The sequence below is a fragment of the Cucumis sativus genome, chromosome 4 (genome assembly GCF_000004075.3).
Source record: "Cucumis sativus cultivar 9930 chromosome 4, Cucumber_9930_V3, whole genome shotgun sequence".
In the NCBI taxonomy this organism is placed as follows: Eukaryota; Viridiplantae; Streptophyta; class Magnoliopsida; order Cucurbitales; family Cucurbitaceae; genus Cucumis; species Cucumis sativus.
This window is the reverse complement of record NC_026658.2, coordinates 7652309-7675347: the sequence shown is the minus strand read 5'-3', so window position 1 is coordinate 7675347 and position 23039 is coordinate 7652309. Positions and strand designations below refer to the sequence as shown.

General features: G+C 34.8%; 1 protein-coding gene across 3 annotated transcripts; it reads left to right on the top strand.

Annotated features, from left to right (window-relative positions):
• The first annotated feature begins 3643 nt into the window (after positions 1-3643).
• On the top strand, positions 3644-16063 carry LOC101219390 (WPP domain-interacting tail-anchored protein 1). Of its 3 annotated transcripts, none has more exons than XM_011655101.2 (5): positions 3657-4032; positions 5539-6100; positions 6328-7319; positions 12605-12805; positions 15434-16063. In XM_011655101.2, the coding sequence occupies exons 2-5, from the start codon at positions 5569-5571 to the stop codon at positions 15605-15607; spliced, it is 1899 nt and encodes a 632-aa protein (XP_011653403.1). In that variant the 5' UTR covers positions 3657-4032; positions 5539-5568; the 3' UTR covers positions 15608-16063. The 3 variants fall into 3 exon arrangements, with proteins under 3 accessions (XP_031740203.1, XP_011653403.1, XP_031740202.1); XM_031884342.1 differs by lacking the exon at positions 3657-4032 and adding an exon at positions 4042-4169; XM_031884343.1 differs by lacking the exons at positions 12605-12805; positions 15434-16063 and adding an exon at positions 9780-12597 and having other exon boundaries at positions 3644-4032.
• Positions 16064-23039: the final 6976 nt, after the last annotated feature.

Sequence of the window (23039 nt, the reverse complement as noted above, 5' to 3'; positions counted from 1 at the left end):
TTGCCCTTTTCATCAAACTGCTGTAATTTTGGAGGTTGGTACCAAGCAGCATCCTTAAGTTGTCAATTCTTTTGGTGTACGACTTATAATACATGAAATAAGTCTAGAATGAGCCTTCATACTAAGTTATGATGTTGTTCGTGATGATATCTTGTAATTGCTGAATGGAGAGGGAAGCCACATAAGCTTATTGTTGTTGTGGTTGATTTACTTGCACCCATTCTTCCCTTTGTCGCCAATCTTTGACAACAGGAGTTTGACTCGATTCAATAATTTCACGAGTCTGCATCTGCTCTCTTAAAACTGTGATTTTGTTATCTCATTCATCAATAACCTTCATCAGGAAATTAATTTTTCTCTCCATCTGAATCATGGCAGCCTCAACCGTTACATCAAGCATCATGACAAACATCACATCAGGCTGTACTTCTCTCTTCGACTTGCTAGAGGTAGAATCAAAGTCATCATACATAAGATTTTCCTTGATGACAATCCCAGTCATAGGAGACTCCATCAATTGAATAAGGATGCTCTGCGCCACTCCAAAATGATAAGCTTATTAAGTCGGCGATCTGGCCACTCTCACCCGTACAAATCAAAGGACAATCCTTCGCGAACAGGAGTTCATAACACACTCAGGATTAAGACTGAGTTACCTAGGTCATTCTATTGAAATAGAAACCTAACTAGTTAACGAAGTTACATCTAGTGGTTACTAATTCGCGATCCGATCTTATGCAAACTCATTGCATAGGATACCTTTACTCGCATGTCAACTACATGAACGCGTTGGATCATTGCATTTGTATCAAATACAAAGTGAGTCGTATCAATAGTGTTATCAGGATAAGGTACCCAATCTTATTCCTATACTATAGACCATTTAAGCTGATTTTGAACATCGATCCATATATGTCTCTACATACTGTTCAAGACTCATTAAACAGCTTAAAATGTTAGTTTATTGGATTTGGGTTATTAAGACAAAACTAATAATTTAATCAATAACAATTATACAATGATAACACTTTATTAATAACAGTCAATGGATTATATTTACAATCTACGAGTTTTAGGACATAAATCCCAACAAAAAGGACTCTATACTACTCTTGCCACTATATGTAGGAAGATCGATCTTCATCTTGTAGTCGTGGTAAACCTCATTTATCGTGTCATATCTTCTATTGTTTCACCTCATTCGTGCTTCTTCATTATAATTTCAGACACTATCTTGCTTGTCACCACTTGATGAATCATCTTCTAAAGTTTCTTAATCTTCATGAGTGTCTTCTTCATAATATCGCGACAAAAAATTGTCATGTCTTCCTCTATGGTTGTCTCTCTGATTATTAAAGTTCATGTACTGTCCTCTTACTCATCGTCCTCGTCTGTCATCGAGATTACGATCGTAGAGTATGTTAGCATCTATTTGCGGCGACACCAACATGCCTGCCACTCTTCGGTTCAGTGCTTCGAGGTTACCCATCATCCTATCCAGCTTGTCGTGTAGATCTCTCAAATAATTTTTGATGGCCAACAAGTGAATCGTCGATGTCCTTGATGAGAGGGTGGCGATTTCCTCCGCTTCTTCTTGCTCACAGTCATCCTCCGTAGCTGGGTTTTTTGCTCTCGTCCTAAGAATCGAGGCTACTCCGATACCACTTTGATGTAATTTAAAGCTTGATATTTTTCTCAAAATAATTCTTTGCCTTCAAAATCTAAGAGATATGATATTTATTAAGAATCTTCAGGTTAGTTACAAAGGTAGTTGTGGGGAGGTTTTTTACAAAGTAGTTAGGTAGTTATGATAACTAATCCGAATAAATGATTAGTTTTAACTACTAACTATTTATTTCGTTATCTTATTACATCAATAAGAATCTTAAAGTAAATTAGGATAGTAAAGAAACCTCGATTGGTTAAATGCCATAACAAGGAAAAGATGGAACTCATATACTTAAATAAGTTGGCAACACTTTTGCATACGACGTTGTTCATGATATCATTTATGAAAATGAATATTATGTACTTAAATATATTGAATAATGTTGCTATACATAAATGATTAACTTATGTGAAAAGAAACAATCCAATCAAAATAAATTTATTTTCAAATCATGAGAGCTACTAGTTCAGACATTAGAGAATGTCAAACATGCGAGATATAAGTGAGCATTTGTAAGGAAAACAAATAGAATGAGGTTACATTATACAAAATGAGATAAGTTTCATAATAATGATCGCAAAAAACTGATATTGGTTATATGGGAAGGTGTATTCTCTTGCGAGGTTGCAATATCATAAAATATCTAAAATATCAGGATACACATTCAATGATGTAGTAATTAAATATTTATAAGAATCTCTTAATAATTATATTTTTCAAGATTTAAATTTCCAACAACTGTGATATAATCATTTTATTAAATATTTGTCAATATCACAATATGAGATTTATATACATACATACATATATATATTTTGATTTGAGCAAAAACTTTTGAAGAGATTTTAAAGGCAATTAAAGTTTCTTAAGAAAGAAATTGAGATGATAAATTTCATCATACCTTGCAAATAAACCATAAAGAAGATAAAATTGCATCGGTTTATGCATAGAAGATTTCGGTTTATGCATAGAAGATTTTATATGAACTAGTTCCACCATTGAACATTCCTAGGTTGGTTCATTCAATTGGTGTGCAAAAATAATTTCATATGATATCACATATTGAATAACTTTAGGTCCCAATGAATATGGAAACACAAGTGCACTTATATCTTTACTTGTTTATATACTACTTGTTCTACTTTTGGTAACTTTGGTGCATAATAATAATATCCTTCTAAATAAGATAATGAAGTAGAAATATGCATGTTGTGCTTTATTTAAGAATTAACTCATATCGATTTATTTTATGGTTATAGATCTAGTTTGTTGTGAAGATGCATGTTACCTATATAACACATAAGAACTAGATCTTAAACATGTTACTTGGTACATGGAGAAGAATTTTATATTACGGTAATCTATGAAGTAGAACTTCTACTTTAGTTCATGTTGAAATCGTGATGATTCATGAGGTTAGTTGATAATAGTATTCTTATGTGCATATAGTAAAACATGAAATGTCAACATCACTATTCAACAAATTTCTTCAAAAGATGACTTGAAAGACATATTGATGAAGGTGCTACCTTACAACAATATTTGAGAAGTTACCCCACAACATTTGCACGTGACTCTTTTTCCCTAGACTAAGGTTTTATCCCACTGAATTTTTCTATCAAAGTTGTTAACGAGCTAGTTGTTAAATGTACCCTTTATCCTTCCGAGAGATTTTTTTCCAATTAAGTTTTTCCTAATAAGGTTTTAACGAGACATATATTTTATATATAGTAGACATATAAAAGGAAAGGATTATGAATATTATAATAAATTGTATTTGAATATTATTAGATATCCATAACCACCTTATATTACAAATTCATCTACTAATATCTCTATCAATCTCCACAACTATTTTGTCCCCTCTCCATGTTGTATTTGATAACTATTATTCTCACACCAACATGTATCAAAATAGACATTATATCTTTCTTTCTTCCTCCATCGTCGTTCTCTTGTATTGGTATATTTATTCTTCTTTTCTCTCCATTTCCTAACATAATAATATTATCTAAAAAATTCTGTTTGAGAGATTGTCTAAAAAAATTGATAAAGGAGATTAACGTTGAACAATTGTTACCGTACTAAGCAAAAATGAGCTGTATAAAAAAAGATGGCCCACAAGGCCGAGGAGAATGGAAGCTTCTAACGCGAGCACAAACCCACGAGCGGCGGACGGACGGACGTACGTGACTGCTGAAGACGACCCAGTGGCGACTACGATCGGACGTGACAGCGCCGACACCGAACGGACATTCAACTGCCGTTGGATCACAAAGCTTTCGACGAACACCACCAAATCTTGTTGCGTACACGCCCAAGCTTGTGACAAACGCCACGGTGACGATCGTGGGCCACGAGAGGTACGATAGTTTCTTTCGTTAAAGAAACTTGAGTGTGGTAAAAAAGTTTGAGGTTCTCTGATGGGAGGAATTGTGGACAATATTTACTCGGGGTTTGAGTATTGGTACTGGTTTGAACCAACCAGACAAATGTGAGGGTATGATGCCTTTCGGATTACTGCTCTAATAGCATGTTGGTATATAAGAGAAGACTATTTCAATTGAATGCAATTTTCAGTATGGTACTACCCAGATTTGTAGAGGCATCCCAACGGGAAGAAAACTAATACAAGGGAGAAAAATTCTAGGATATTTCTCCAATGGTCAATAATCAATTGGTTAAAGCGGCCATCTCCCTAAGGATATGATATCTTATGACTTACCTTGCCCAATGTGGTAGGATTAGATGGTTGTTTAGCGAGAATAGTTGAGGTGCATGGAAATATGAAAGAAAATTATACAACTTTGAATTTAGTATTAAATCTAAGTCCCCTATTTAGTTCAAATTTAGTGTTCCATTTCTGTCTTCCTGAAAAGATCGGTGGCACTTTAGCCGTTGGCTTTGATTGAAATTTCTATATGATTGTTGGAATGATAATCGAAACCTAGGTGGGAACACATTTTAAGAACATGTTCAGGGCACGTTCTTAGAAGTGTTGTGAAACATTTTATTAAGGTATGCGATAGGTACACAGAGATGCAATATTCATGTATAATGTATAAATCATTCTATTGATGGAGAACCACCCTACAAGCCAACCGTTATCCTTCTTACCCCTCTATTCTAAACATTATTGGCTGGGTGTGATTATTATTTGAATACAGATCGATGGCATCATGTCTTTTTTTTTTTTTTTTAAAGGAAACACACTTTTCATTGATTAATGAAAAGAGACAAAGTCTAAATGTACATAATACAAATGACTTTACTATCGGTGGCATCATTTTAAAGCACCCAGACAATTTCAATGTCATATATAATGCAAATTTTATTTAAATAATATTGTTCCTTTGCATAGTCATCTGTGCAGCCAAACATGTTAGAAAATATTGTGCTATCAATATCTGTTATTTACTGCATCATATAACAGTTGTGTATACTAGTTTCCGTCCTAGGCTGGCTTTATTGTTAAGGGTATGGTTAGTTTCTTGTAGTATATTATTGTGAGGGAATAACTACTTGACTATTTTGAAATTTATGGGAATGGAAACTGAGAACACTTTTTAGGTTAACTTGAATGACCACATCAACTTTCTTATTTAATACTAGGGAAGTACTTATGGAAGGTTGCTGCACCCAAATGGGGGAGTAACTGATGGCTTACCTTTGACTACTTTGATCTGTTAATTGACTCCGGTCTCTCATTGTGCGTTACTATACTGCTTTGCAAAGCTGGAATCTCATAGTTTGGTTTATTTCTAACGTTTCATTTAACATCATAGAGGGTAGCAGTATTTTCTGCATTTGAATCAGTAGTCATTTTTCTTGCTACTTGAATTTTCTTTCTAATACTGCTGGCTATTCAGGTTGTAAAGTCAACAGGACAATAGGACCCAATGGATACGGATGCTGTAACGGAAGCAAGCACATCAGTCATTTGTGATAACACTAGTGGTCTGGGGGCAGATGAACATGACAGTATATCACGAGCTAGTGGAGATTTAGCAAATGGCAGTGAAGTCATAACCAGATTGGAATTGGATGTAGCTCGTGCATCTGAAAAGTTAGTTAACTTAAATGTTCTCATGATGCGTATTGCTACACGGGAGAGCGAGTTTGAAGCTTTTGCTTTAGAGAATGATCATATGTTTGATGATTCTGTTGAAAGAGCATCCGAAGTTGATCTCCTAGCTGGATTTTTAGATTCAGAGGTGGACGGGGTGGATGCTTTCTTGGCTAGGATTCAAAATGATATCTTTCATGCTCATGAATTGATACCTTTCTGCAAATTCTCCAGTGAAACTTTAATGTATTTGGAAGAAAAGTTGCAAGATTCTGAAGAATCCTTAAAACAATCACATGAACTGATCTCTGATATTAGAATGCAGTCAGCAAAGTTACAGAAGAACCTATGTTGTTATTATAATGGTAAGTATAAAGCGTGAAAATATATCACAACTAGACCACCATGCTAATATTATTATTCATGATCCTCCCCCCCCCCCCCCCCCCCCCCCCAAAAAAAAAAAAGACGTCCTTACTGATGCTATCTAAATCTGCTGGAATGATCTTTTGAGAGCATTCTGTGTGGTTACCTAAATCTATGCAAATAATGATTATAATCATTATACCTTTTCATGTATGGATATTGACAGGAAATGGTGATAGGGGAACAGACTTACAAGAGGCTAGTCAATTGTTGGAGAGGAATCCTGTAATAGACATGCGAACAGCTGAACATCAGATACACATTCTGAAGATGCTGGAGAAATCTTTGGCAAGAGAGATGGATCTTGAAAAGAAGCTGACTGAAACAAGTCTAATGGATGATGAACTTAAACTGAGGCTCCATTCTTCACAACAAGATGTTTATTCTTTGGAGGAAGAATTAGAAGATGTTTGTGGGAGATGTTTTGAGGCAGAAAATGCATCAGAGGTCCTCATAGGAATTTCAAAAGATTTACTTGGTAGAGTTCAAGTTTTACAATTCAATATAAATGGTTCAATACAGAGAGAAGCTGAGTTGAAATTAAAATTTGAAGGCTCCATGGAACAACTGAAAGCCAAAGATTGTGAGTTGCTTAATTGTAAGAACAAGAATGCTGAGCTGAAGAGCACTATACATTTGCAAATTAATGCCTTGAAATCCAAATTGATGGAAACTGAACTAAAACTGACTGATACCAATTTTGAGACTATGACTTTGAAGGAGAAGTTGAATTTTCTTGAGAAACAGCTCAAGGAATCTGAGGAAAAAATTGAAGTGCTTAAAAGACAGTTACGAGAAACAGATATGCAACTTCAGCAGGCTGTGGCTTCAGCTGAAGCTAGTCAGGAAAAGCAAAACATGCTATATGCTACAATCAATGACATGGAAAATTTGATCAAGGATCTGAAGTTGAAGGTTGTGAAAGCAGACAGTAGAGCTGATCGTGCAGAGGAAAACTGCATCCTATTATCTGAATCATATGCGGAACTTAACGAGGAACTGAGGCTTGTTCGTGGTAAACTTGGTTGTTTGGAGGCATCTTTGCAACAGGCAGAGTATAGAAAGAAGGCTTCAGCAAAGGACATTGATGTGCACACTAAAGTTATAACCAATTTGGTTATGCAATTGGCCATTGAGAGAGATCGTCTTCATAAGCAGGTATCTTTTATTCCCTAGGAAACCAAATAACTTTGCCTATAACTCGATTACATTATTCTTAATTTCTTTTGTGGGGTTATGTAGATTCAAAAGGTTACAATCGAAAAAAATGCAATGATGCTTTTTATTGCTTTTCTTATGAGAGAAAAACGGGTGATGGCAATGAGAAGTTTCTGTGAATGCCAACTTCTGGTCTATAGGAACTAGATGAGATTTTTTTTGAAAAACTAGTTTAAGGAGAAGAAAATCACATAAAAGAAAGCATTCTTAATATGCTTGACCTTCCATATTTAGTTCTGTTAGTTGGTCTAGTACGGTTGCAGTTAATTTTAATCCCTCAAAGACTACTAAGCTAAGCTCAAAAAACCTGGTTTTAATTTCCCCCCCTGCAGCCAAAATTGTTGGAGCTCTTCCTTCTCGATTAATCTCAATTCTCATGGGTACTGATTACATGTGTTAAGTGAAGGATAATATAATACAACTGTTCTATGACCTAATAAAACTTTCATTAGAGGTGGAAATTTTCTCTCTCTTTTCTTTTTTATTTGAGAAAATCTGTCTCTTCATGAGAGTTGGAGTCAAAGAGAATAATACCTACTTGGGAGGGCTGAATGTAAACGTTTTAGATGTCCAATTACAAATACTTATGCTAAGAAAGGGAAAAAACTTATATTTATTTTTGAAAAGGAGACAACCTCTTCATTAATGAAAAACTCAAAAGTACAAGAAATATATACTATGAGTATAGATAAAGAGACCAAGGGATCAGAGCATCCAGACATCTCAACTAGATTGACCCCCGTATTCTCTTCATTTTGCATACAATACTAATAATAAGAATAATAATAAAAAAAGAGTACATCGAAGTAAGGCAGAGGAAAACGGGACATAAAAGCTACTAGAATTTTAAAGCTGCAAGAATACACATGCAAAAGCCGACCAAAGACATGAAAGAGCTCATTGCAAATTGATCTAAACCTGTGATTTCTAACTGGCATGAGAGGTAAATGCTGACCAATTCAGAAACAAATCTTGAATAGAGTAGTCACTAACCTCCTTATTCAGAGCGCACCAAGCAGCATTTCTTTTTTACTTTGTCCATTCGTTCTGCCCAACCCATAGCCTTGTCGTAGAATATCCTTTGGTTTCGTTCAAACCATATTTCCATGAGCTGTGCTTTGGACAAATTACTCCATAATAGTCTTGGCCCCTTTTTTATGAACGAACTCACAATAATCTGTCTAACAGTGGAGCTGAATGAGCTTTAAAAAACCCAAGCAACATTGAATAAAGAGAACAAACTACCCCAACACTTGGCTGAATATGAGCAGGAAAAGAGCAAATGCTGTAAATCTTCCTTGTCTCGAAGGCAAAAAGGGCAGCGGCAGACTGAGGGCATGGGGCAACTATTTGGAAACTTCCTTTGCATAACTGATGAACAATTTAATAGTCCAAATACTAGAATGGTAACTCTCCTCGGGCTATTGGATTTCTATAAGGCTTGCAAACCTCTCTATCCAACGGAGATGATGGTGAAAGATGAGACTCAAGAGATTTGATTGAATATCTGCCGCATGGTTCTAAAGACCCCTTAGCGTCCTCATCATATCTGAAAAATAAAGAAGTGAAATGACATTGAGCTAGTAAAAATGGTCCAAAACATAAGACCTTTACATCAGCAGCCTATCATTAACAAAAGACTAACAGACAAATCTAAACCGGGCGAAAACAGGGCCCTTGCCTAACTCTCCTTAGTTGGACTCAAAATGACTAAACAATAAAGATTTGCCCATTCAGGTGAATGTCCTGTGTGGAGTAATCTTGCAATCCTTTGACCATGAAGCACCATGGTGAAGCATTTAAACGGGCATATGCAAATCGATCGGACCATATTGAAGCCGTGTTGTGGAAAACACGTTGATTTCTTTCAAACCATATTTCTACTAATAAGGTCTTGACTCATGGTCAAAGGATTCCAGGATTATTCCATACAAGACATTCATCTCAATTGGCAAGCCTCTATTGTTTAGTCATTTTGAGTCCAGCAAAGGAGAGCTAAGAAAGGGCTTTGTTTTTACCAGTTTTAGACTTTTCTGTTAGTCTTTTGTTCATGAAAGGATGCTGATGTAAATGTTTTATGTTTTTGACCACTTTTATTAGCTCCATGTCATTTCATTATTTTTGTTTTGGATATGATGAGGATGCTAAGGGGTGTCAACGTAGTTGAGATGTCCGAGTGCGTCTACTGATCCATAGTTTCCTTAATTGCTCATTGTATAACCCTTTTCTACTTTGAGCTTTTCCTTGTTATTTAATATATGAGGTTCGTTTCCTTTTCAAAAAAAAAAAAAAAAAAAAAAAAAACCAATAAGGTTTTCTTTAAATTTGGTCCAGAGAGAATTTGCAGCACATTACCACTAAAGCAACCATAAAAACTCATCTGAAATTAAAAATTTGCAGCAGCCTACACCAACAATTCACTGCATAAGGACACTTGAAAAAGAGGTGCTGAAGGTCTTCTTGCTTCATACAACATAGATGGCAAATATGAGGAGACAGACAATGAGAGGGAAGCTTTTTTTGCAGTAAAGGGGCACAGTTTAAATTCCCTTGAAGCATAATCTACACTGATATATTGACTCCTTTAGGGCTCTTAGTTTTCCAAAGCCCCTTGTATAATGAAACATCAATGGGAGAAGTAATTGATAGATGAGTGACCAAGGATTTAACAATGAAGAAGCCACTTGGTTCTAGGGACCAAACTTTCTTATATGGGATAGAGTATACCATTTTCCCATTTAGAAAATCATCGGTGATTGAAAGTCAACAACCTCCTCCTCTTTCAATAATCTTCTAAAGTAAATCGCCCAGGAAGCTATCGAACTAGATATTGAGAAAGCATTTGACAAAGTTGATTGGAATTTCTTTAATGAACTTTCGCTTGTTAAGGGCTTTGGCACAAAATGGAGTAGATGGATAAGAGGATGCATCAATTAACTTCATCGTTATTAATGGAAAGCCTAGAGGGAAATTCAAAGCTATTAGAGATTTAAGATAAGATGATCCATTATCACCATCATAGATACGTACTGTCTTGGTAAAATCTTGATATTGGCCACTGAAAGTGTTTTCCTTTTTTGGTCATGACATTCCCCATACATCCATCAACGTTAATTATCTTGTTGATGACACTTTGCTCTTCTACATCAACAACGAAGAAAAGATTGAAAATCTCATCAATCTGATTAATCTATTTGGAGAAGCTTCTGGCCTCATTATTAATAGACAAAATTCGGAATTTTTGGCATCAACTTTGAAGAGTCTTGGGTGGAAATTATTGCTACAAAGTTCGATTGTAAGGTGGGTCAGTGGCCAACTTCATATCTGGGGTTCCTCCTTCATGATAAGCCATCCTCTATTTCCTTTTGGATTGACATCTGTAGGTTATGTAAATATTATAGTAAACGATCAAATGGCCTCATGAAATACAAACCTCCAGCCTATTTGAGAGGGTTGGATACTCTCTCTTTCCTCAGAAAACTTTTCTATGGACAAAGAAGGCCTAAAGCCTATTACTACCCACACTCATCCAAACATACGGTGGTCACACCCTTATCTACTAACTTTCATGCTGAATTCCCCTTCTTGCTCCTCTTCGAGTTTGTAATTAGTATTTGGGGCCCAGCTGATGGTCTGATCCTTTTCTGTAGTTAGGTTTAAACTTGTTTTGTTAAGGCTTACTTTTTACATGCCTTTGTACGTTCTTTCATTCTTCTCAGAGAAAGTGTGGTTTTTTACCAAGAAAAAAAGTGCAGATCTCAGGTTGAAGAAGAAAGCAAGTGGTGTGGCAAATACAGGTGCAGTAAAACAAGTTTCGAGGGGTTGGCTAGAAAGAAATCCTAAGTAGCACGAATACCTTTCTGCATTTGCCGGTCCATGAACTTAAGCTCCTTTGACTTCTTTTCCATCTTTCCTGTTCGATATCCCCTTTCGATTGAGCCACTGCCGTGACCCTTGTTTTGCACCTTTTCTTACCACAGATGGTCTTTCCGATTACGAGTCCTCTCCTTTTCGTCCTGTTGACCATGAGTTCACCAATGGGTTCTTCTTCCTTCTCTTTCTCCTCGGCTTGTTCTTCATCTTTCTTGTTTGGTTTCCAACTCCAATTGAAATGCTGCCGCCTCCATTGCATTGTACAAACAACTTCTTCATGTCCAGGGCATCATCATTCTTCAAACCACTGTTGGTTTTTATTTCCATTTTATACTCGACAATCTCATCCCATTTTTGCTCATCTTTCATATTTTCTTGCACTTTCTTCATCCAAGCCTATTCTTCCTCCATTTTGCAATTGTTCTCTGCAGTCCACTTTTGTGCTTGCTCCCATGTCCATGGAATTTCTCCTCGTTCCTCCAATCCGTGTTTGTAATCCTTACTTCATTTTACCACTCGCTCCCATGACCAACCTGCTTCTTCCATTTTCACTTTATGTTTCATTCGTGTCCCCTTTGAAGTTCTTGGTTCTTCAATCTAACGACTCATAGTACTCTTTTGCACTTCTTCCACAACATTTTCAATACATTTGCAGAGATCCAACATCGTTTTCTTCAACTCTGAAATTGCCTTCTTGCTGGTCTCCATCTGTTCTTTGAGTCATTTTTGTGTCATAGCTCTTGTCACTGCATGATTGTTCTTTCTTTGGTACCTATTTTTTAGGATCTCACCTATCAAGTATTATCTCAAGAACAAAAGATGAACTCAAGAAATATTATAGAACAATCAAATATGAGAATATATGAAATATTTGTTAGAATACCTCATGAACAAGTAACCTTAGCCTGTCAAGAGTGCTAGGCTCTCCCAAGGTTTCCTTACAAGGAAATCCCACTACAAAATTCTTCACACCTTTCCCTAACCCCTCATCATCTATTTATAACCAAAATACTTAACCAACATACCAAATATTTACTAATGTGCCCCAACCAAACACCCTACTAACATTCTCCTAATAATTCTACTATTTCAATCATTAGTGGACACGGATACTTTTGGCTAGTGTTTTTTTTTGGTTTTTTGGTTTTCTTTGGTTCTTGTGATCTCCTAAAGCATGGCTTTTGGAAGTGGATTGTTTTTTTGTTTTTTTTGACCTTATCAATATAGAATTGTCTCATCAAATAAGATAACTAGGGATAGAAAGAATGTACGCAGGTGGAATATTAAAATAAGTAATGTGCTAACTTTACATCTTAGTATTAACTGGTATCGTAATACACATCTTTTTTCAGCTTTCTTTATTGGCAATGGAAAACAAAATATTGGCAGCAAAGTTGCAGCAAAAAAATCAGGATTCTGTCGTTTCAGATCAGAGTAACACTGTTGAAACCAAAGAAATTGCATCCAAGCAAGATTTTGCTACTGCTATGGCTACTACCTGTCCCAAAGAAATCCAGGTAGATGAGACAAAGTTAACTGCTGCCAGCTCTGAGGTAATACCTTACTGGATGACTTACCATTAATTTTTCTGGACTTGTTGATATGGAAACCATCTTCATGTATGTTTGTCATAAGAACTTAAATTTTTTTTCCCACTAAGCAGCAATGCTTTTATATATAATTTTATAAAGCACTTCACTAGAAGATGAAAAGTTACAGCCAAAAAGGACTAATAGGAGTTTCAAGGAAAAAAATCATTGAACTTTGATGTTGGAGGCTTTTTTCCAAATGTAATTTGATGATTGAGAGCCTTTCTTTTTTTCATTCTTCTGTTAGATACCTAGATTTAGATAAGGCTAAGGGTAGTTAGTTATATAGGCAGTTAGATGGTTATAACTAGGAAGTTGGGAAGGGAAGAAAGGCATGAAGAATTTGGTGAAGATAATGGACTGCAACATTCCTTGAAAGAAAAGAAGCGCAGAGGGTTAGGGACTTTTCAATTAGGATCATAGCCTATGAAATTGCATCTAATGGCACTAGAGTCTGATCTGCCCTCGTGGTGATGAAAATTGTGAGCAGACGTGTAATGAAAAACTCTCTCGGGCATTTGGACTCATAAGTTTACTATTATGGCTTGTTTAAGTTTAGCTTTTAAGGATAGTGACGCTGACGGTTCAGGTAAGCGACGATTCGTGAGCTATGTGTAGGCCGCCCTACTGAGTATATTAATCAAAATGTGAGCTCAATGATGATCTCAAGTTTTTAAAATCATAGAAAAAAAAATGAAAAGCTCCTTTTCTTTAAAGGGAAGTTTTTAAAATCATAGAAAAAGATAAAATCCTCTTATAAACACCTATAGAGTAGTTATTTCTAATAATTGACAACCATCACATTTATGGCTAACTATCTATTTTTCAATGGATAATTTAGGAAGTAAATTTAGAAAAAACGTAATTATGAAACCATCATGAGTCGGCCTAGTGGTAACAAGGTCATTGACTAACTAAGAGGTCATGGGTTCTCGATCCATAGTGGCCACCTACCTAGGAGTTTCCTTGACATCCAAATGTTTGGGTCAGGCAGGTTGTCCCGTGAAATTAGTTGAGGTGCGTGTAAGCTAGTCCGGACACTCACAGATATACAAAAAAAACGTAATTATGCAACAAATAATATTGATTATGGTGGTATAACACATAATGCAAAAAAAGAAAACCACTAGTGCTACAACACTTGGAGGGTAATTTCTAATGTTTTCACTGTTTCACTATGTTTTGGTATTTATGTCATTGTATTTTCATTTGTTGCTAAGATTCCTTTTGTTTCATGTCTGGTACTTTGGGCATTGGACCCATTTCATTATTTAAATGAAAAGTCTTATTTCTGTTAAAAACAGAAAAGAAACCCATATGGGTCCAAGTAAATAGTAAGGGGTTAGAGGGAATGAGCACAAGCCACGGGAAGCTACCTTAGGATTTATTATTGTATGTGTACACCTTGGCAATCAAGCGTAGGAGGGTCAATTAGTTGTCTAATGAGAATAATTGAGGTGTGCCTGGATACTCATGTATGATGTATTTATATACATTTATATACTCATGTATTTAAAAGGAAGTAAAAAAAAGGAAAGAAAAATGAGCATTATTGTCATCAACATCTCCTGTTTTAAGTAATTCAAGTCTTACGATTATTGATTAAAGACTGGAGGGAACTTCAACATTGCTAATTGTGCTCTCAATTTAAAACATGCAAAATATACCCATAATCCATATGAAAGGAATTTGATGGTTAGGATTAGATCGGATGTATTGCTAATTAATAACAAAGTGCAATTAGTTCTGGAAGAAATAACACATTTCTTAAGGTTAGAACTGAAGATCATTCTTGAGCCTATTCTAGTTGTATTTGTTATAAAACTGTCAACATTTATATAATTATGAGTTTCAAAACAATCACAGAAGAGATATCACTTGGCTTGTGAATTTACGGTCCAAGAGATTATGATGTTTAGTTTTAGAAGAACTTATCATCTTGGAACCAAACAGTGCAGTACTTGTTATTGCATAACTTCTCTCTTTCATGGTAGAGGAAGAAAACTGACCAAATGAACTAAAAAAGGAATTAAGAACTTATCTGAAGAAAATGTCACATTTAAGAGTTATGGCATCTTTACAAAAGAACTTATTAATAAAACAACTTTGAAGAACCCCAGTGAAACTTAAAGGAATACAAAAAGACCGAATCTATCAGTAACTAACAACAAACTACATCACCTATTGAACAAATGCTGGCTACTCAGACACGGTATGCAATACAAATGGTACAAATGGACTACTGCACGAAATGACACAATCTATAAGGAATTTTATACATTGCTTAAAAAATATGATGTATTGTCCACTTTGTTAAGCTGTCCATTTCTTTTTCTGTCAACCAGTCAATTTTTATTTAATAGGGGATGGGGATACAATGTCATCATTTTGTTAGGAGGGTTATACGACCATATGAAATCACTTCTCAAGATCTGTTAAGTAATTGAGACATGGTTTTTCATGTTCTCAGTATTCTCTCTATTTGTCTTCATTCTTTCTGTTGTATTGTTTTCTGAAATTTAATGGAGGTGACTGGTGGGCACTGGGAAATGTATCTTTTACTGAAAGAGACCATCCTCTCTTTTTTATAAGACTCAGGATAATATCTCAGTTGGCGGGAGTACGGCTAACTCTGCTGCTATTGAATCTGATTTAGAGACCACAAGAAGAATCGATGTAGCCGTATTGAGCTCAAAGCATCTATTCCTAATACTGCCTGTTTTAATCCTGATTGCTGCGGTTTACTTGTCTTCACTTCAAGATTAACAAATTTACAGAACTCAGAAACAACTTCATTGGCCAAGGATAGGGTCATTTCATTTTGTATCCTTAACCTCCAAAGAAACCATTAACAGGTAGATTTCCAAATTTTTCTGGTTGTATAGAACTTTGTAACGTCCTCGCTGACACAACGGAGAATTTTCTGACTCCTGTCAATGACTGATGTTAAAGATGGGACGAAAACTGACTGAGAATGAGGAAGTGTGCTGCTAGACTAACGGTATGACTATTTAGATGGGTCTGACGGAAAGGAAGCATTCGCTTTAGCTTATACAGGGTCTAGTTTCAATCTCACTCATTTGTCTTCCCTTTAGTCACTTTTCTCTGGAAACAAGACTTGTTCAGTATTCTATAATAACGTTTCTTTGATTTCTGACTGCTGTTGGATCTATTAAATTGGCATGATGTTAATACAATATCCGATATGATCAACGTTTGGCCTCTGCCTATGTTTTCTGTGAAGTTGGTAATGGACAAAACACACCCCTTAAACAAGAATAGAGTGCTTTAACTTTGGCTGAAAAACAATATGAATTTTGGTTGAATTATATATTTAGTCTAGTTTGTTACTGAACTGTGAAGATTTCATTTCAATCAGGATTGCAATGGAATCTTCAAAGCCTAGAGCTTAAATTTGAACCATCATCAACATTTTGAACTAAACTCTTTTATTTGGTAAATGATAAAATCTTTTGTACTTTTGTTATTGAACTGTTAAATGAAGGAAAATTTGAAGATGACATGAGACAACTGAGAAACGCTAAGATCAGCCTTCCTATTTGAAAAAATTGTAGCATTTAGATGTTGTACACATGTTTAAGTTTACCATAGATTGAATAGAAAAAGAAAAAAAGGTTGAAGGGATTGAGTGGAGATGTTACCCATTTTGCACTCTATGCAACTCACATCATATTACTAATGAATAAAGATGGGGCGTTTGACAAAGTGCACTTAAGGCTGTAGAATTTTTATTTGTTTATTAGCCTGGTTCCTTTTGGGGTACTCTTACTTTGAACACCCAACTTCTTTGATTGTTTTTCATAATACAGAGTGCTAAACTTCTAACAATTGAAGCTGATTAGTCATTTTAAAAGCATCACAAATTTAAAGTAAAGACTGCATTTTTAAGTATTCAGACAGGTAAATCATATTTTGGTTTAAGTCAAACTTTTAAGGTAGAAAATATTATATTGGGAGATAGAGATTGGGTCCATCATTGTAATAAATAACATTAAAATCATGACCATGTAGATAGAATCTATGAAACTCAAACTCAAACAATATACTTTATTTTTACAATCTTAGTAGTAGTAAAGTACAAGCTCCATCAACTAAACAACATAGAGTAGTAGATAGATTGTTCTTTTGTGTGAATGTTTATATCACAATAGAAGTGGTTAGCACTAGTTATAGAATAATGTAGTTTGTGATTTGACTTTTATGAAATAGATAATTGACTTATTGGAGAATAAGAGTTGGCACATGTAAGATTAAGTGCTCAAATGTAAAAGCTAAAGTACATGATCAATGAATGAGTAACAGAAGAGAGGCTTGGTGGTTGGAAATATTTTTATGGGAGTGATTGAAGTACACATTAGATAAGACTGTTGTATTTATACCTTGTGAATTCACGTGTATAATGTATCTATTATTATTTATTATTATTGTTATTTTGAAGTGGATAGCTCTTTCTCCCATTTCTAAATTTGTTGATAAAAATAATAGAAGAAAAGACAATATTTTGCTGGTATGATAAACTTTTGCTACAATCAAATGCAAATTCATGTATGGATAATTCTAAGTCAGGTTGGAATTCAAAAGGTACATTAAAATAAAAGTTATAAATATAGTTTGAATGACATTCAAAGAAGAAAAAAATATATTTACGAGAACTTAATTTTTTTATGTCATAATTCAAAGTAGTTTAAATATTTTAATATTATATAGCATACATATATGTATGAAGTTACTTATGATATTTCTCATTGAAAATGGAAAGAATTGTCTCTGGACATCTTCATTTCCAATTCCCTTAGAGTGTTCCACAAGTTTTGGTACTGCACTCTCCTGTGACATGAAGGAAGTAGAGTTTGTGGAAAATTGGAGATGGATCATGGAGATTAAAGCCATAAAGATAAATTTTCATATTACTTGGATATTGATTTACCATTCTTTTAGTTTAATTCTAAATAGAATCAAAATCAATTGCAATGCTTCTGTTTTTAGTTTAATATATTATTCCCTTCATCTCAGGTTACAAAACAGCTTAGTTCCATATAACTATGCTTGTTTCCAAATCGTACCCACCATAATTTATTGTGCTAACACCACTTATTTGTGAGTGACACCAACCTAAAATCTAGTTGGACCTCAAAAAATATTTGACTAAGTTATTCCCTCTATAATTGAATGGTTTGGGGACAGTCGCAGATGAATTAAGTTTGGTATGTTTAAATTCGTCATAAAAGATGATCTTATGATGGAATAAAGATGTAAAGATAGATTATTTTTAGCCAAACAAATATGAAAGTACAACAGAAGCGTTGTCAAGAATGTGATAATACTCCTTTGGGTTAAAATAATTTACTAAAAATTCACTAATGGGTCCAAATTCAATGAAGCCCAACAATTATTTGTGAGTTGATGGCCATATTCTTTCCCCATTAGGATTATTATACCAATTCCGTCAAGATTAGAAATATACCAAACCCTTAAAATCATTACTCATTAGATTTATCTTTAGCCTAAAAGAATTTACAGCTCAATAAGACTTTAGTGGAAGATCAAATAATTCTTTTGCCCAAAGTTCTACAAGTAGTTAATGAAATAATACAGTAAAATTACTCATTTTCTTAAAAATAAAATAATATAGTATCCAATACAATTAATATTTAATATTCTTCGTAAAAATAGACACTTCGGGGCCGTTTGGGCCGTGGATTGTTCGTGGGAAGTATTATCACTACATAGTTTTAGGATTTCAAACCCTCGCTGTACACTTCCTCAACTAGTATCACACTCCCCTTTTGCCTTTTCAATTCATCATCGACTCCCCCATAACACTACCTCTCTCTCCCTTGTGTCTGTTGTAATCCCTTACCAACTCTCCCTTAGTTCGAGCTCATTCCCTCCTTTCCTTGTTGTCGTCTTCGTCTTTCACCGTTTAGGAGGTTGGTTTTCATCTTTTCCCCTTTCGATTGTTGGTTTAATCTTTCTCTCTTTCAAAGTTTGGTTACCGTCTTTCCCCCTTTCGATTTTTTGTTTTCGTCTTTCCTCCTTTTGAAGGTTTGTTTTCATCTTTTTCCGTTTCAAAGTTTGCTTTCCTTCTCTCCGTTCACAGTTTCAATCGGTTCTCAACTCCCCCGTGTCCAATGCTGGTTTTTCCCATTTCTGCTTGCGTCTTCCAACCCCTCATTTTCGTCATTTACGAATCCCTTATTTTTTCCCCCAATCACATATATGAAATGGGTTTGCGTTTCGTTGATGGAAGCATTTAAACGTGTTGCCTCCATAACGTTTTACTGTCCTTTTTTGGGTTTTGTTGATTGGCTTCATTTCCACGATTGAGGCCTCTGAAACTCTTCCTGGGACCAACTCTAGTTCGTTGCATGGCTAGTCTTCTAGTCTTGTCACTCAAACCTCCCATTTTACAACCCGACTATAACATTGTCACTATTTTTCATTTTGCTGATGATGAGGTCTTCTGAAATGATCATTTTGTTATTTATTTCCATATGTGTGTAATTTTTCCATGCTCATTTTTTGTTATGTGAAATTGTTACATTTTGATTACGGTTCCGTTTACTTTTGTACATGCTTATATTATTTTTTTCTTGTGTTAATCTTTGGTTGAACAACTCACTGTCTGATGCTGCTATAATGACATCCTATTTTTTGCTTTTTCTATGCTATTTCTCATGCTTCTGTGTCTTCATAACTATGCAGACCATTTGATATACTGTTTTGGTAATATATTTTCTCTCTTCTGATGCTTCTATCTCTTCATACTTGTGCATTACTCATCATTTTTTGTTCTGTGGCAGAACTGTTGGATTAAGGTTTTGACTATGTCCTTTCCCCTCTGCTTTGTGTTTTCTACTGTCATTATCACAATGTTTGTTCAGATTTTTTGGTTAGGGGTCTTGAATGCATCATTAAAGTAGCTCATCCCCACCTATATATACATGCTCCATGCCTCTGCCTTTTGTGTGCCTCCTTCCTCTTTCTCATCCTAAAAATTCCTTTCCATCTTACTTGGTATGTTAACTGATGCATTCAATGCCTTACGTTTTTCTTTCCTTTCATTATATGTTATAATGCAGTGAAGTTAATGGAGTTCTGTGTGCGTGAATGCATCCATTCCTTTATGTCTATTGAGAAGTATGAAAATGTATTCCTTCTTTTTCAAAGTCCATGTTCTTCCTTCTTATAATTTGCGGTGTCACTTTCATTTTCTCTTGAAATGCAGGTTTACAAAGCATCTCTTCTTTTATAGTGTTGTTCATATCTTTGCAATCTATGTTACACTAGAAGAAATCTGGCCTTTAATGAATGACCTTTAGTGTCAGTTGACAACCGACATCTATGCTAGTGTTATTGAATGTCTTTAATGTCGTTTCTACTTTGATGTCGGTTTAAAAACGATATTAAAGGCCTTTAATGTCATTTTTAAACCGACATTTTTGATGGTGTTATTGAAGATCTTTAGTGTTGGTTGGCCTTTGATGTGGTTTTAAACCGATATTAAAGTCTTATTTCTGGATCTATTTTTATAAATTATTTTTTAAAACCGACATTAAAGTCTTATTTTTTGATCTATTTTTATTTAATTGTTGCATTATTGTCCATTTTTTATAAACCAACATTGGGTACGTGTAGATAAATATTTTTTTCACACCAACGAATCAATAAAATTAATATTATTTTAGAAACTACAATATTTTTCTTTTACGTTTGTATACACAAAATGAAATCTTAAAATTTGTATTTGTATATACCTTCTACAATAATACATGAAACAAGATCCTAATACAAGACTTAAATAAAGAAACCCTAAACAGAGAAACTTGAGGTCAAGTGGTGATTCTCACCTTTTCCAGCAGAATCCCATTCCAGCAGAATCCCATTGGTGCAGGTAAAACTGCCAGAGAGAAACCGTTGTGCAACACTTGTGGAAAGCACCATCTGGGTTGCTGTTTATTTGGGACTAGGATTTGTTTCAAGTATAGGTAAGAGGGGCATACAGCTGATCGTTGTCCTTTGAGACCTACTAAGGCTGGGTAGAACAGTAAGGGGACAAGAGCATCACAGTAGGGCAAAATCTTTGCCACTAGCAAATCTGAGGCTGAGGGAGTTGGCACAGTTGTGACAGATACGCTACCAGTGTTGGGACATTTTGCCTTAACTTTGTTTGACTCTGGTTCCTCTCAACTCTTTTATATCGTTGATATTTGTAACACCTGCATGTTTAGAAGTGGAACCCCTAGATTATGTTTTATTAGTGTCTACACCATCTGGGGAAATTATGTTGTCAACGAAAAGATTAAAGCATGTCAAATTGAGATAGCTAGTCGGGTGTTGGATGTAACATTATTAGTATTGGATATGCATGATTTCGATGTGATTTTAGGCTTGGATTGGTTAGCTGTCAATCATGCTAGTATTGATTTTTCTCGCAATGAGGTAGTGTTCAGTCCTCCTACCAAGCCTAGTTTTAAATTTAAAAGGGTAAGGACTGTGGTACTGCCTAAAGTAATTACAACGATGAAAGTCAGTAAACTGTTGAACTAGAGTACCTAGAATATTTTGGCCAGTGTGGTGGATAATAGGGAAGCTGAGATTTCTTTGACATCAGAACCTGTGGTAAGAGAATACCCTGATGTGTTTCCAGAAGTGCTTCTAGGACTTTCGCCTCACAGGGAGATCGATTTTTCTATTGAGTTGAAGCCATGTACCGTTCTCATTTTGAGAGCCCCATATAGAATGACTCCAGCTGAATTGAAAGAACTGAAGGTACAATTACTTGAGTTAATTTGTCTTATTCGACCTAGTCTGTTGTCTTGGAGAGCACCAGTACTTTTTGTGAAGAAAAAGGATGGTCGATGCGTCTTTACATTGACTATAGGGAACTTAATAAAGTAACGATCAAGAACAGGTATCCACTGCCCAGAATTGATGATTTGTTTGATCAGTCGGAAGAAGCCATTGTATTCTCTAAGATTGATTTACGCTCAGGTTATCATCAGTTGAGGATTAGAGACAATCATTATCACAAATGCAATCGTAGTTGTTCTTTGAAGCATCTGGAGAGAGAAAAAAAAGAATATTTGTTAACAAACAAAATAGCTTCTTGAATTTGTGGAAAGATAGCTGTAATTACATAGGTTTGTGGTGTAGCCACCACCACCTATTCAAAGACTATCCTTCTAGTTCATTAGCTCTTAACTTTCCCGCTTTTCTAACTTAAGAGTATAGGGCTTCTCTCTAGCATTTTGTAGTCTCTTGATATTCTAATAAATTCGGTGTCGGGAGCTCCATGCTCTCAACACTGTTTCCTTCTAAAAAATGGAGATATCCCAATTTATGCAAATTAAATAATATATATATATTAAGATGATTGACACTAACCAATCATGATGTAATTGACTTTTTTTGGTCCGATCCATGAAATCAACGTACAAATAAGAGTCAAGTTTACTTGCAAGTTTGATTAATTATGATCCACTTTGCAATGCGTTTAGTTTGTTTGTTTATTTCTTCTCTCTTTTCTTTTCAACTATGAAGCAATGTTCCATCACTGCCAAAATCCAACACACTTTGGTCTCATCTTTATAAACTTTTTCTTATGAAAATAAAAAACAGAAAAAAGGTGAGAGAAACACATACAAACAAAGTCGTCATTATTTCAACTGCAAATTGGATAATGGATGATTAATTGCGTATAATAGTTATATATTTAATCATAAGGTCCTCCTACACTCCACAAAAGCCAATCAAAACATTGGAGCTCTCTAGAAACCCCACAAATACATTGACTTGGATATACAATTTGGCTCTTCAAATCAACTTTGGCTCATCTAAGATGTACTTCTACCAAAAGGAAAATATCAAATTATAAGTTTAATTTCTCAACTTTTATGTGTTTGTGGCTAATTGGATCTTCAATCCTTTTTTTTAATTGTGAATCTGTTTAATTTTTAATTTATTTTATGTTTTGCTGTTCCTAAAATAATATTATTTGGTATGCAATATATCTTTTAGAAAACTTTTAATCCTGCATAGACTAATTGTTTCCTATATTTAATTATTATAAATGAGCGATTTTTTTATTAAAAAAATCATAATAGTTAAAAGTTTATTTCCTACTAACACAACACTTAATATACGTTTCTCACCAACTTATTAATTTAAAAATGTT